The 15,426-nt window shown below is 49.6% G+C and overlaps 1 protein-coding gene across 2 annotated transcripts in view; it reads right to left on the bottom strand.

Annotated features, from left to right (window-relative positions):
• The window catches only part of DOC2B (double C2 domain beta), a 129,755-nt gene that overhangs the window by 11,922 nt on the left and 102,407 nt on the right, over positions 1-15,426 (bottom strand). For both annotated transcript variants that reach the window (XM_073316013.1, XM_073316014.1), the window contains one exon: positions 13,668-13,825. In XM_073316013.1, coding sequence (XP_073172114.1) covers positions 13,668-13,825 — 158 coding nt within the window. The remainder of the gene's footprint in view (positions 1-13,667; positions 13,826-15,426) is intronic.

The following is a 15,426-nucleotide window of genomic DNA, read 5'->3' as shown; positions in this document are numbered from 1 at the left end:
ATGATTTACTAGGAACGCTACCAAAGCTGAGGGCTGTATTCCCCATGTGCTGTATTTATATCCTGACTCCTATTCCAAAGGGGTAAGCAGCAGCACACAAATATTGCATGGAACCCAGACAATATTTTAATATTGGATTGCTCTGTACCATGCACATATTTTCACTGCTCCATTTACTATGTAGGGAAAGAGCTCTGGTTCTCTGGATGCTAGAAACTCTGGATCTGAGTCTTAGTACAATAGTTTTATATTTTAGGAAGCTCCTTGGAATCTCATTTTCTCAGGCCTGGTCTACACAAGAAAGGGCTTACAGTACAAATATACTGATACAGCTATACAGGCCAATTCTCCTAGTGGAGAGACAGCTTATAGCATCTAAAGAGTTATTTTGCTGGTTTCACTTATACCAGTTCCCCAAATGAAATAAAATATGCTGGCAAAAGGCCATTTTTGCTGGTATAACAGTCTACACTGCGGGTTTTGCTGTGCAGCTGTGTTGGCTAGGGAAGTGATTTTTTCACACTCCCAGCTGACATGGCTATGCTGGCAAAACATTTAAGTGTAGATCAGGCCTAAGACCGGCAACTTCAAGAGACAGTGCTAAGGCGGGGGGAGGGAGTTTTGAAAAGAGTACATGTTATTTAGAAGTAAGGGCTTGTCTAAAACGAAATGTAGGACTGGAAGAGATAGATCATCTCAATAGATCATCTCGTCCAGTCCCCTGCACTCAAGGCAGAACTATGTAATAGCTAGACCATTCCTGACAGGTGAGTGTCTAACCTGTTCTTTAAAATCTCCAATGATGGAGATTCCACAACCTCCCTAGGCAATTTATTCCGGTGTTTAACCACCCTGACAGTTAGGAAGTTTTTCCTGTTGTCAACTTAAAAGTCACTTGCTGCAATTTAAGCCCATTGTTTCTTGTGCTATTCTCAGAGGCTAATAAGAACAATTTTTCACCCTCTTCCTTGTAACAACCTTGTATGTACTTGAAAACTGTTATCATGTCCCCCCTTAGTCGTCTTTTCTCCAAACTAAAACCAAATTTTTTCAACCTCTCCTCATAGGTCATGTTTTCTAAACCTTTAATCATTTTTCTTGCTCTTCTCTGGACTTTCACCAATTTGTCTATGTCTCTCCTGAAATGTGGTGCCCAGAACTGGACACAGTAACGTGAGGCCTTACCAGCACAGAGTAGAGCGGAAGAATCACTTCTCATTCTTGCTTACAACACTCCTGCTGATACATCTAGGTGAAAAGTCAGCCAAAGGGCATTTCAGGTATCCTGGATCAAAGTACATTTTCAGAGGAACAAAATTCTGCAGCCTACCGTGTTTATCAGTTAGAGACTGGAAGATAAAACTTCACGGAAATAAATCTACTCTGTCCTGCTGGAATCTGCCCTGAGGAATGAGGAAGCCAGCTAAATCACATGCCACTGACTTATGAAATTGGCATCTCTGCTCTACACGCTCTCCTTTAATTGTTTGTAGTTGTCACAGCTGGAAGGGCTTGGCAAGGACAGCCACCGTGAGAATGGCATGGCTATTACAAAGGAAAACAAGACAGTCTGCCAGTGAGACACCAATTAAGTAGGGAGCATGGAGTACACTGATCTCCCTTTGGTGAAGAAATGACACATTGTTACCTGGATGGGATCACACTCAGAAAGGAGTGAGATGTAGACTTGATGATGCACTAAACATGTGAAAGCTCTTTGCAGGGGGTTAGGAGAGAGGTGTGGGTACACACACACAATACACCCACCCTACCTCCTCTCCAGAAAGTGCTGAAATAAATGCTGAGTCAACATGTCTTAATTCTCTTAGTTATAACATAGAGAAGACTTGGTTTGCGTCGCAAAAGATTCCAGATCTAATTTTGTTTGTATTCTTTATCTTTTCTTAATAATTTTTCTTTAACTAATTAGATTTTGATAAATTTTGTTTGTAAATTGTGTAATACAAACAATTGATTTATATTTTAACTATTAATGTTATATAGATAATTAAATGTTTCAAGAATAGCTAAGATTAGATAGCAAATGGCTAATATATTATTGGTGGCAGCAATCCCTCTTTCACAGGTGTTTATTTTTTATGGATCCTTTGGTGACTGATGAGTCTGATCCTTGGGCCATAGGCTCATTGGCAAGTGTTGCAGGTGGTGTCATCTGAATAGGAATCTCTAACTATGAGGGAACAGATTTACATGGGAGAATATTCCCCCATGTGCTCACTGTCTGCAGCATTCTTATACCTTCTTCTGAAGCATCTGGTGTTGGCCACTGGCTGCGACAGGACACTGGATGAGGTGGGCCTTGGATCTGACTCTGTCTGGCAATTCCCATGTTCCTAGACATTTCCACAGCAGCCTGTCAGAGCCAGGTATAGATTCAGCCCCACAAGGAGCATGGATCTGCTCAGTTAGGAGGTGCCATTTTATATGTGCACTTCTCTGGCTACACCCAGCACTTTACTCTTCCAGAAGTCTGGTCCTGAAGAATCATAACTCTTGAAACTAAAAACTGTCTGCTTGAAATGCTGCCCTGGTTCTCTTCCCCGACGGAGCCAAGAGCATCGCTAACCCCAACCCACCATCCCCTGCAGCAGATGAAGGAGTCACTGATTTTATTATCTCTCAGAGAAAAAATTGCACTGCATCTGAAAAGGCTGCTGCTCCTAACAAGCCTACTGTCTCTCAGAGTCCATGTATTATCAGCCTGGAAGTGCATTCGTTTGGTCAGATCCCTGATGTCCTGGTTGGCTATGTCGCTGACAGCCTCTTGCAGGCCCCCTGAGAGCTGCCACAGCCCGTACTCATCAGGGGACCCACAACTTGGTCCCACATACTTCCAACATGGGAAAATAACTTAGAAACAAAACCTCATTAGGCCTCTCACTACTCTTTACAGGTTTCCCAGGTCCGCTCCAATGGCCTCTGCCTACTAACCACTCCTAGATCTCCCAACAGTCCTTGAATACGACTCCACTGGTGGGCACAGCTATTTGCAGGGGTGCTTGGACGCATGCACATGCCCTACACTGTATCTGCTGGTCTGATAGTGGAAGTTTTTCCACCTTGGTTCAGCTGTTGCTGCTGCCCAGTCTTTGGGGGCCCGATTACATCACTGTGCAGGGGGCACAAGGAAGCATGTTGAGAGCATTCGGTGGAAGTCTCAGAGGGAGAGGGACTGGTGCATTTAGGACAAGGAGAGTCACAGGAATGCTGCTGCTGTGCCTGAAAGCCACTCACCTTATAAACCAAACTGAATATCCTACCGAAGGCAGCTAATGCAGTGGTCCTTCCAATGGTAGGCCTGGAGGAATGGCTCTGAGTTTGGAGGAGACTGCATTCGCTTTCTGCTCTTCACAGCTGGTGAGCTTTTTGTCCCCATCCTCCCAACCCTCCAATAAACTGCAGTCATGCTAAGGGGATCAAATTAAAAAAAAAATTTCATTCATGCTAGTTCATGGAACGGTCGCTTTTATTCAACGTCAAAACACCCAGATAGCAACATCTCTGGAATGGGAGAAAATTCCTATTCAGATGGCATCTGGCAGCAAGCAAAGCACTTGCATGCTCCTGCAAAGGGTATGCGGTGTGTTACAGTGCGGCAAAATCTCCAGCAAAGAGCTGGCACTTGAAGCCCTGCTCACTCTGCTGCAATATGTTACTGAGCTTAGCTGCAACAGAGCACTGGGAAAAAATATCTGATCAGATCCAGGGTGAAAACAGAACAGGGGAGCCTGTTCAGCTCATTGCTGCTGAAACCAGTTTGGGACTATAGGCTTGATGGTTAATGGTGCATTAAAGGGCTGGGGTGAGAGATGGTTTGAACAGCTTGTGCAATAGAATTGGGCTCCTTTGTCCACAAGCTCTGCATCAGGGATGGGCAACCCCCTGTGGTAAGATCCAGCCTGGCTCAAATGTTTGACCCGGAGGCCACTGCACAATCTGCCAACAGGCAGCTGGGCTGACTGGTCCAGCAGCTGCCTCCTGAACCAGAGTAAACTTTGAATGTCAGGATCACATGGTCTGGTGAGGGGGGAAACCAGGCGAGCGGGGGGAGGGGTTAGAGCTACAATTACAGTGGGGGGTGGGGGCACTAGAACAGAACAGGGAAAGGAGAGAAGAGGAACAGGGAGAAGGGGTGAGGCAGGAACCTAGGAGTCATTCTGGAGCCTGTTGATGGCCCTTTGTGGATCCTTGTGCCTCATTGAAGTGGCACAAGGAGTGACAGGCATCTGAATACCTCCCCATTCCCTGTGAGCCCTACCACCTGAAGGATGGGTTGGCCTCCTCCGCCAATGAGGTGGGTTTGAAATCTTCACTGAGATCTCCCTGTGGCAACTGAAGGGTGATGCCCACAGGTCTCTGTCCGTGGGGAACTGCAGACCATGAGAAAGAACAACAGAATGTGCCATCAAGGTGTGGTGTGGTCCATGTCTCTGAGATGAGAGGTTTGATAGCGGATAGCCAGTGGATTTACAGTACATCCTTGTTTATCCAAATGGCTTGGGAGATCTGTTTATCCCACGCCCAGGTATCTGAAAGAATTGGACAGGCTGAACTACATTTCACTGACAGAGAAATAAAGGGAGTAATGCTGACATTTATTTAATACTTTGTACTCTATTAAAGTGTAAAACACTAACTTTATTGACGCTGTCCTATCAATTGTCCTGTTGTTGCTGAAATGGGATAGGTCTGAGGGCTTGTCTGCACTTCTAGTGCTGCAGCTGCACCGCTGTAGCACTTAGTGAAGACATTACCTACACCGATGGGAGGGCATCTTCTGTCGGCATAGGTACTCCACCTCCCTGAGAGACAGTAGCTCTGTTGACAGGAGAAGCCCTGCAGTGGACATAGGGCTGTCTACACTGGGAGTTAGGCTGATAGAACTAGTTGCTCTGGTAGTGTAGACCAAGCCTCAGTAAGTGCAGCTGACTGCTCACATCTACTGTACAAATACAAAGCCATTGATTAGCACTAGCAGGTGCTAAGAGGCTAATTGAGAAGTTATTAGCAGGTGATTAAGTAACATAGGGCTTCATGGGGGACACACTGGATTCGGATTACTAGGATTTTCAGATAAAGGGAATTGGGGTAACTGGAATTATATTGGGGCAGGGACTGCCTTGTCCTTCTGTGTGTATTGCCCCTAGCACAATGGGGCCCTGATCCTGCTTGGGAACAGGGACTGGAGTCTGAGGGGCAGTACAAGTCAGAAATAACAACATAGCTCCCACCTCCACATGCAGCACTGAGATCTGGGGTGGGGTGAGAAGGAAAAGTCTACATCTCGACTGGAGAAGCACTGTGCAGACCTGTGCCTAGAAAGCTTCCACAGGCTTGGCTGAACCTGCAGCACTTTTCTGGACCGAGCCTGCCAGGTCCTGAGGGATGGCTGCTGTACTGACCGAATGTCCAGCACTAGTTATTGCCAGCCAACCCTGCTATCTGTCTGGCTAAATTCTCACATGCACGCTCCATGGGGGAAACTAACCCAGAAGAAAATGTTGGGGGGTTGTTTATTTTGTTGCTTGTCCACATCTGTCAGCCTTGTCTTGCTAGAACTGTCATCCATTCTAGTCTATGTTTGTAAAGCGCCTGGCACCTTGGGGGTCCCCCACCTTCCCGAGGGCCTACACACACCACCAGAATACATAACAACAACAACAGAGACAGTCCTGGCCACACCAGGGACCAGGGCAGGCAGTATTGCATTAAGCAGGCAGTGCACATGCTCAACCCCGTTTATTTGCAATACTCGACGCTCTGCTTATCTAAACACAGCCACCCCACCTCACTAAAGTTCAGCATTAATCACACTCAAGAAGACAGTCATTTGGAAAAGAGGGAACAGCAGGTATTGGCTTCATCGGGACTATCAGACCTGCACACAGCTGGCCTGGAGAATAAAGCCCTTTAATGAGCTAATGGAATCGTGCTGCAGGAAGAGTTCCGGATAGTTAGTGGGCGTCCCATCCTCCTCTGCCTACCTTGGAGAGGAACAGCTCTATTTGGGAGACATAATGAACTGCTGGGTCTGTAGCTAAGCGACAGCTGGACTCACAGGCACCTGGATTAGACAGGCCTTGCCCACGCTGGGAATTTGCCCCAGTTACAGGAAAACCCTTTCTAAACCACAACTAGTATCATGGCAGTTGACCCTTGATTCCACTCACCAGTGCAAATAGCAGCTTTGCCTGTCTACACACGGGGTTTTGATGGTACAGCTCTACTTAGACTGAAAGCTTTCTGGGGCAGAGACTGCCTCTTTGTCCACAAAAAGAAAAAGAGGACTTGTGGCACCTTAGAGACTAACAAATTTATTTGAGCATAAGCTTTTGTGAGCTACAGCTCACTTCATCGGATGCTCAAATAAATTTGTTAGTCTCTAAGGTGCCACAAGTCCTTTTCTTTTTGCAGACACAGACTAACACGGCTGCTACTCTGAAACCCCTCTTTGTCCGGTTCATCCAGCCCCTAGCATAACGGGGTCCATAACTAGGTTTCCTAGGTGCTACAGCAATAAAACAATAAATAATAATTAGCTGATGTAACCCTGACGAACTCCAGTGTAGGCAAGGCCATAGACTGGGACTGCAAACTTACCCACCTTGGGCACATCTGATCAGCTCCTTCTACATTAGCCACTAGGGGAGAAGGAGAGAAGCATGTGTTCAGATTCTGGCATAATTTTGATAACACTTCTAATCCTGTTACGGGGGATTAGGAGCATAAATCCCAGTGGACTTTCATTGGCACTTGACTCCTAAATCATGTAGCTACTTAGAAATTCCCATCTGTAAAAAAAATCCCAAGACCAGGGAATCTGGTGAACTTTGTTTTTCCCCTCTCCCCTTTTAAAATAAATTAGCATCCATGAAATGTGAAGGGTAAAAAGAGCAAGAAACAGAGGTTTAAATTACACAAGGCAGGTTTCCATGTAAATTATTTTGATGCGCTGTAAAATAATCACTGGGGAATAACATGCTTGTAAAGAAATGCAATCTGCCACCATGATGTCCTTATTTGCATATCTTAATGAGATCCGTTAATTTCAATTATGTGGGGGTGGAGTTTCCAAACATAGGCTGGCCAGACTGAACTTAGTTGGCATTTTGTACAGACCTAGCAGCCATGCATCTGAATTGGGGCCCACATACTGCAGGTTGAAAAGGATCTATAGGGTAAAGGCACAGTCTGCAAGGTTAGCATAGGCACACGCACCATTCTATGGCGAGCCTTGCCTGCAAGACCTATAGTGGCACAAGATTCACAGGTAGCAGCTGACCTGCCTTTTGCTATGCTAGAAGGAAAGGAGCCAGGCAACAGCTGGGATCACAAATGCAAAACCTAGAAGAAATACAGGAGGTTGAGAATATATGTGCCCAGTTAAGAGAGCAGAGAAAGTGCATTTGTTTCTTCAAGTGGATGATGTTCCACAGAGCAGGGAAACAACCACAGGTAGCTTTGGACAGGTTCTCTCTAGTGACAATGGAATTCCCAGAGTGAATGGAATGTTCTTTGTATTCCTTTAGCCTCTTCCACCCTGAGGCTGGGATCTCCAGGTGCTGAGCAGAAACTCAGACTGAAATTTTCAAAACAGCTACAGCGTTTGGTCCCCCAGGTCCTGTTAATTTCCTATGAAAACTGGTTGCACAAATCTGACAGATGGATTTGAAAAATTTCAGCCTTAGATGTTAAGGCCAAAAGGGGCATCACACAGGCCAGAGACCCCAACCCAGTGATTCCAAACTCTCTCACAGTAATTAACCCACACAGCTCCATGTGAGACAGACAAGCATCATCCCCTATTTTAGAAGTCTCCCTTTCAAAGTGGAAACATCAGTCATTGCTAGAAAGCGATCCTGCTTACCTGCCCCAGAATGCATTCCTTAAGGGATAAACCGGGGCAACTGGATCGATAGGGGACTATCAGGATGTAGCCGCACTGAGAGTGTTTGCAGTACAAATGGCAAGGTGACCAAGAGGTATTCTCATGTAATTAGAAGTGGTTAGGCTGCTCACAGTAAGCATCACTGCCTGTACAGAACCATTATGCAGATTGGTTTTGCTACTGACATAATTGTCTCTCAGTATGGAACCACAAAATGTCATAACACCTGAGTACCGTGCATTGGATGGGGCTGATCACGTATGGTGAGAGCTACAGAGTGTTAGGTTGCACAGCACGACCCAGCTCCCGTTCGTAATGTGATGGTAGCACTAACGGTCTTGACTGGAGATCAGGGCCCTGCTGTTCTGAGCACTGCACATGTACACGCTAGAGACAGCCCCTGCCCTGCCCTGCCCAGCTTACGGTACATACCGATACAGACGTAACGCCCGGTTAGCGTTAAGGGTGGTATAGGGTCTGCCCAGCTCTAGTACTAGCCTGGTTCTTTAGCTGAAGCTGTAGTCTCATGGGTTTAGCACTGGCCCCTCGCTCAGTCCCTGGTGTGGGACAGGACGGTGGCTGTCACAGAACCACCCACCCCGGGGCAGCACTCCATGGCCAGCACGCTTCCCCCCCGACCCTGGCCTGGGCCTTTTTATTTTTTGTTGTGATTAGGGTTTGCAGAATCCCTTTGGCAGGAAGGAAATAAAAGTCAATCCTGTGCTCACGCTGCACGCTGCACCTGCTCTCTGACACAGCGAGAGAGAAAGAAGCATCTCAATTCACATCTCTGTAATTTAGCCACATCGAGTTTATGGGGCACAGATGGTTTGGACCTTCTTCAGACGTTACCGGCGTGGTTTCCCTGGGCAAGAGCCTTTAGCTTCCCTATTTTTTGAAAGCTATTCCCCTAGGAGAATAATGACCACTGGGGGATTCATATAAAAAGCTATTGCAGGTGCTCTGTCACCCTACAAGCATGGAGTGGAATAGCAATGAGGTCAGGGAGCTCATGGGGGTGTACTCCGACTCTGCTCAAACAGGCCATTTCTCCAGGGGCGGGGGCCACATTCCAGCTTTTAGACATCAGTCTTTTACAGGGCAAGAAGCTGGGTCCGGCTTTGCTGAATAACAATTCTTTCCCAGTGAACAATCACAGGCTCTCAAGGTGCAAGACAAAAAGAAAATGTGCCAACAGGCCAGCCTAAGAGCGAGGTGCAAGTACATCTGGGGCCTCCCATAGATCACAACCACCTGCTTCTCTGTTCAGGAAACTGGTGAGCTTGTAAGTTCTGCAACAGCGTCACACACATGAAATAGTTCCCAATAGTCCCTCCAGCTGCCTATCAACAATACAATTGGCACAGGCTGGGTTAGGCAGTAGTAATAAGGATGTCCTATATAGCATTTTGCAAACCTCAACATTGGCATCACAGGAACCACTTCATACACTGGCTGAAACGTCGCCACCTCTGGAGTGAAACACACCAGCTCCTAAGTAGAGCACAGCAACACCTCCAGTTAGGACAGGAAGCCTCTGTCTAACTGAGCTGAAAGGGGTGGGCGGGTAGGCAGAATGTAATTACCCACTTTGGGACTGAGCCATAGATACCGGTGTGAGCACACCTGCTCTGCAAAAATAAAAATACCACAGGCTCTTTAGACCACGCCTCTAACACAGTGCACCCGGGGCCCTCTTGGGTATACATGCACCCCCAAAGGGCAAGGACCCAGGAGTGGGGGGAATGCAGGCAGGTGTAGAATTAAGGATCCAACAGGCACAGTGCAAGCGAGGAGGAAGTTCACGTCTCAGCAATGCTGTATTTCTGAGATGAGCAAATGCAAGCTACCCTCTCCAACAGGCTCCGTTAGCCCATCTCCTCGGCCAGCCGTGTGCCCCTGCCAAGACACAATTCTGATGTCTGCAGATCCTGGGCTGGAACAGCGGCAGCAGCTGCCTGCTGTTTACAGGTCAGCTGATCCAATTATTTGTTAAGTGGTGGGACAGAGATGGATGGGGGGCAGGGAGGATCATTCAGAACTGGTCCACTACACGCTACCTGCCCATGCACTATGGCAGGGAGCGGTGGGGGGAGATCATAGGGATACAGGGCTTTTGGCTTTTTCAGCCTGGCTGATTATCTCAGGCCACCTCTCACCCCCCACCCGTCTCTGCACATGAACCAGCCTGAACTGGAATTCAGCATACACTATCGCACCAATGGCTGCGGGCTTCTTGCATCATGGCCAGCACAGCCTGAAACACGCAGGACTCCCTGGTTTGCTATGGGTGAGACTTTCAAAGGGGCTGGGGATGCCCAATGCCCATCCAGATCTAACAGGAACTGGATGTCACACTACCAATGGCTCGGAAAATCTCAGCCTGTTTCTACAGAGGCCTCCCCCTTGCCAGGTGCTGCACAAACACATCCATGCCCTGGGAGGTGTCCGAGGCAGTGAGAAGACAGAAGAAGCGGGTGAGAGGATCGGGCTGCGGGCAGACAGGACAAAGGAGCAGCACGAACCGGAGGCTGTAGAAGAGACCAGCCGTGTGTACAGTTCACAGATGCCGAGTCGCAAGCAAAGAAATGACCACGTCCTCCTCTGGCTTCCCTTTAGCCAGCACTGTCCTGATACTTACAATCACCAGCTGCTCTCTTAGCCCTGCAGGTCACTGGCCTGGGGCCCTGGAGGAGGGAGGCAGGAAATTGAGCAGGAGCCAAAATCGTAAACCAGGAAGGAGGCACCTGTCTGTGACGGGACCCCGGACGGCTGAGTTCTTACCTGGAACCAGCAGGTGAACGGCTCCATGTCCGGCTCCCAGTCCCCCTAACTCCTGCCCAGGCTCCGAGATAAGATTCACTCGAACATCAGGGCTTCAATATCATGCCCAGTTTGCTCCCAGTCCACAACAAGGTGTGTCCTGGCCTCAGCCTTGTCCTTAGCAGATACCTATGCACCTCACACAGCCCCCCCCCCCCCCCGGTGACACATGGGAAGTTTCTCCTCAGGGGAAGCTCAGGGCTGAGACAGCAATGGGGTAGAGGTTAGGAGGGAGGTGCTTTGGCAGAGATCCCAGGAGTGGCTGTGGGTCACAACTGAGGAGCATCAGAAAAACTACATGTGCGGGGGGAGCCAAGGGCTGGAACAGTAGGGGGGCTGCTGGTCAGGAGTGAAGAACCTTCAGAGAACATGTGGGGAGATAAGTTTACTGCATCATGTCTTGCTCCATTGGCTGCTGTCTCCCTTTCACAGGCACTGGCTTTCACCCCCAACTCAAAATCAGCCTGCTGCATAGCCCTGTGCTATCCTTTAAAATCTATGTAAGGGAGGGAACTGGCCTGAGTTATTCTTTGGACTGAATCTTTCCAGGCTTCCCCAGCACAGGGAAATGAGCTCGTATTATGCAAACTATCAGGTTTGCTGAATTAATTAGGGCCCTAATCAAGATTAGACATCTCAATTATTCCTCCAAACTCTCCCCTCCCTTCTCAACAGCCAGAGGCCTCTGATATGAAAGAGAGGGAGGAAATTGCCGTGCTGGGGCTCCACAAACACATACACGCCCCCCACTGCCACTGGATCGCTGCAGCTGCTTGTAGCTGTCAGCCACCATGGGGTGATGATGGGAAGCCTCCAAGCCAAATGGCAGTGCCGGACAGACTCCTGGGGTGGGGGATCTGTTGCCCCAGAGATAATTACCCCCAGCTTTGCTGACAGTCTCACACAGCCTCCCAATCAGACTCCCAGGCCCCCCCGCTGCTCCAGGAATTGGACAGGAACAAATTAAAGGGAAGCTGCGACTCATTACTCATCTGCAGGGCATTAATGAGGGAGCCAGATTGGAGTGATGCAAAGCCAGAACCACTGCGACCTTTCCCAGGCATGGTGCATTACACCATGAGCTGTTTGGGAGTGCGGATGGGGGACTCCATGCACGCTGTTCTGCTAACCATCCTCTCCATGGTTCAAGGCTCCATGCACCCAGCAGCTCCTCTGGTCCATGCACCCAGCAGCTTTTACAGTGCATGGACCCCCACAATCCCACTCACTGAGAAGATTCTGCTGCCTCCCTAACCCCTTCAGCACCACAGTGAGTCAGCATTCCCATTCCGAGATCCCTGCACCAATTCCCCTCACCCACTCAGTGTTTGGTAAGCAAAATACTATCTCCCAGGTTCCACCAGGAAGGACTCTGCTCTGCAGACTGGTGGCTTATGGCCCATACTGTAGGTTGGGAAGCGCCAGCCCTAGCAGGTTTTTGCTAACACGCCCTCGTAGTGCAGGTGCTTGGCCAGGTAAGTAGCGCACAGACGAATACTCCTGCTTATTCTTCTCCCGGATGAGGAACCTGGCAGCACTAAGAACGCTTTTCTCTGTCATAGCACCTTTGACCCATGGATCTCAAAGAGCTTTACACTGCTACGCCCCATACTGTCTCTCTGAGGGAGGCAAACAAAGCCACCCCTGTTTTTCAAGGCCACACAGGTGAGTCAAAGGCAGAGCTGGGAACAGAACCCAGGAAAGTTTGACTCCCAGTCCCCTGATCTAACCCTCTAGGCCTCCAGAGCATGTGCCAAGTTGCCTGATCTGACCACACGTGCGCCACTGGATCGCTCAAGTGCTCATCAGTGTGGGTGGATCAGAAGGCAGAGCATGGGTGGGGACAGTCTCTTGTAGGCTACTCAGGCTCCTCTCAAGGGGTTAAATATTCCTGTCTCATGATATGGGCACCAGCCCTGCATAATGTTTCCTGATTGCCTTGAATAATGACTTAACTGTGAACAATTAAATCATTACGTTAGCTTGCAAGGAAAGTCACTGGATCATGTCAGAAGCAATTGCCTGATCACTGTCCTCACACTGGCAACTAAAATCACATGTGGGACACCTGCCTCGCCCCATCTGTTATTGCGTCTTTACGACTCAAAGAGTGAGGCGGTTCCGGCTCACCAGAACCAGAGGATGTTGCCAGCTGCGGGCGGCACCGAACTGCCTCTGCCCTTTCAAGTGGCTATTTCCCTGCTGTCCCATCGTCTTGTAGCTGTAGCCAGGCAGCTGGGATTCCACAAGAGTTTCGGAACCCTCCCCCACAGTGCCCGTGGGCATATTTAGGCTCCTAAATACCTTTAAAAATCTGACCCTAGGAGACTTAGCACCCACCAGGCACTGGGCTCACTGTAACACATGGGAAGCCTTTTCTGGCTGAGGATGGGGAGGGGAGCGGGTTATTCCAAAGTCCTGGTCAGGGATGTGGAAGGGACAATCAGGATCATGTCCAGTTGCCAAGATTTCGCCTGCCTGCGATACAGCAGCCAGGACACACGTCCAGCGGTCGCCTCCTCACTGGGCGGGCTCCCAGGCCTGTGCTACACAGGGGGTCTGACCAGCTGATTGTAATGCCTCCTTCTGGCCGTAGAATTGAGGAATCATTAGGCGCTGGGCACCTCTGGCTCCTGTGACACTCCCAGTCTTCGTGGGCTATCTATCCAGGCTAGGGGCAGCTAACACCCCCCTCCACTCCCCCAGCCTCGTTGGCATGCACCGAGTCAGGAGACGGGGCATCGTCTTCTGGTCCCAGCACATAAGCCCATGGCCAGGCTAGTTTAAGGCTCCCTTCTCTCCACGCCAACTCTGCACAGGACCAGGGCTGGAATCCCCTGCAACAAACGAAGCCAGAAACAAGCCCTGGCCCTTCCGCCTGGTCGCTGGGGTGGATCGGCCGCCTCCATCTTCAAATCGCGCATCACGTACTTACGTTTTCACGTAGGGGTCAGAGTAGCCATTGGCATCCATGGCAGCCAGGTGTGCGCAGCGGATGATGCCGACCAAGAGACCTTGCTTCTGGGAGCTGTACTTGAGGGAGATGAGGATCCGGCCGCGCTCCTCTAGGGACTTGTCTTCTGTTTTATCTATCTGGGGGAGTTGGGGGAAGAGAAACAAGCACAACTCAGTGAGCTGTTTGTTCCATCCACAGTGAAAATCCCATTGCCACCTGGAGCATTTTTAAAATGTTTTTTTAATATTTAAAAACTAAAAGGAAAGGAAACTTCAAAACAAAAAGTCATTTTGAATGAGACAATTGAAACACTTGGATTTTTTCAGATTTCTTTCCGACTGAAGCAATCTGGCAAAATGGACACGGATTCACACAGTGTTTCGGGGTCACCAAAACTGCATTTTTCACCAGAAACCCAGCTCTAGCCTTCAGCCACCTTGTCTGGGCTACCCATTGCATCTGATGGACCTGGGCAGTGCAGCTACACCAATTACACCCGCTGCAGACGGGCCCCTCTTGGGCCAGTTCCCTGCTCTGGCGAGGAGCCATCCCAGTGGCTCTTTGCCTACAGCCTGGGGTCCGAAAGCTTACCAATACCGTAGCTCCACGGGCTGGGAGTCAGGGGCTGCTCAGGAGTGCTGCATGGGAGGGGAAACTCTCCTGGGCCCAGAGCCAAAGCGCATGAAACTCGGCCGACAGCACTCGCCTGGGGTGATAAATCACTGCCTAGCTACGATGAGGGCAGTTCAGGCCTGTTTGTTATTGCCAGGCCCTGCTTGCAAGCCGGGATTAAAAGCAGCCCAAATGATAACTAGTGGCACATCTAAGGAGGTTTTAGATTCAGTCACGGTGCCTCCCCCATGCACTCTTGGGCAAGGATTTCCTGGGTAGGGAATCTGGAGATGACTCATCCCAAGGCAAGCAATGTGTGGACTGGGCATGATGAGGCTGCTGGAGCACAAAGGGGATGTGCCTGGTACCCTGTGATGACCAAGGATGGGGCGGGTGCAACTGGGCCACCACCCCTCTGTTTGAATGCAACCCTGCACCAGGGCCTGGCTTTGCTCTTGCTCAGCCTGGGATAAGGCTAGTGGCTTCAATGGAGCATCTCCCATTTTAAATGGGTGTGATGGGGGCACGCGGGGAACTGGACCCAGGGAGTTTAATGATCCAATCAGCAGACGGATTGAGAGGCGGAAGGCTGAGGTTTCCAGCTGCCTAAGGACTTGGGAGAATTAATGAGAAGCGGGTGGTTTGGAAAGGCTCAGCCTGCAGGCAGCCTGCTTGCTCTGGCCCCATCAGAGTCAATGGCCAAACTGGCTTTAATGGCCTGGATTTCACTCCAGGGGTCTGACACGGCTCTCGCTCTCTCTTGCAGCGAGTAGCAGGAGACGCTCAGTTGAAGCCAATGCTGCCATTGGGAGGGTAGGACACCGAGGTGGCTGCACACCTCAGTGTATCAACATCCTTCACGGACCACTCGCTGCTGAGCCTACACGCCAAGGAAACACACAGCTCTCTCCGTGCACCTGCCTGGACACCCCAGCGGGACTAGAGACTGCAGTCATCTGCAACCGCCCCCCAGGCCCGAGAAAGGACATCTGCCATGAGACCCAGGAGCCAATAAGCCTTGCTGGGCTGATCGGCAGGACAAAGAGATTGGCTGGCTGTCAGGGCTGCTTAAGGGGAAGAAAAGGATGGATGGTTTTAAAGGACAACAGCATCTGTGATTTGTGTG

This window comes from Lepidochelys kempii, chromosome 17, assembly GCF_965140265.1.
Source record: "Lepidochelys kempii isolate rLepKem1 chromosome 17, rLepKem1.hap2, whole genome shotgun sequence".
NCBI lineage: Eukaryota > Metazoa > Chordata > Testudines > Cheloniidae > Lepidochelys > Lepidochelys kempii.
The sequence above is the reverse complement of the archived record's forward strand: the minus strand, read 5'-3'. Positions and strand labels throughout refer to the sequence as shown.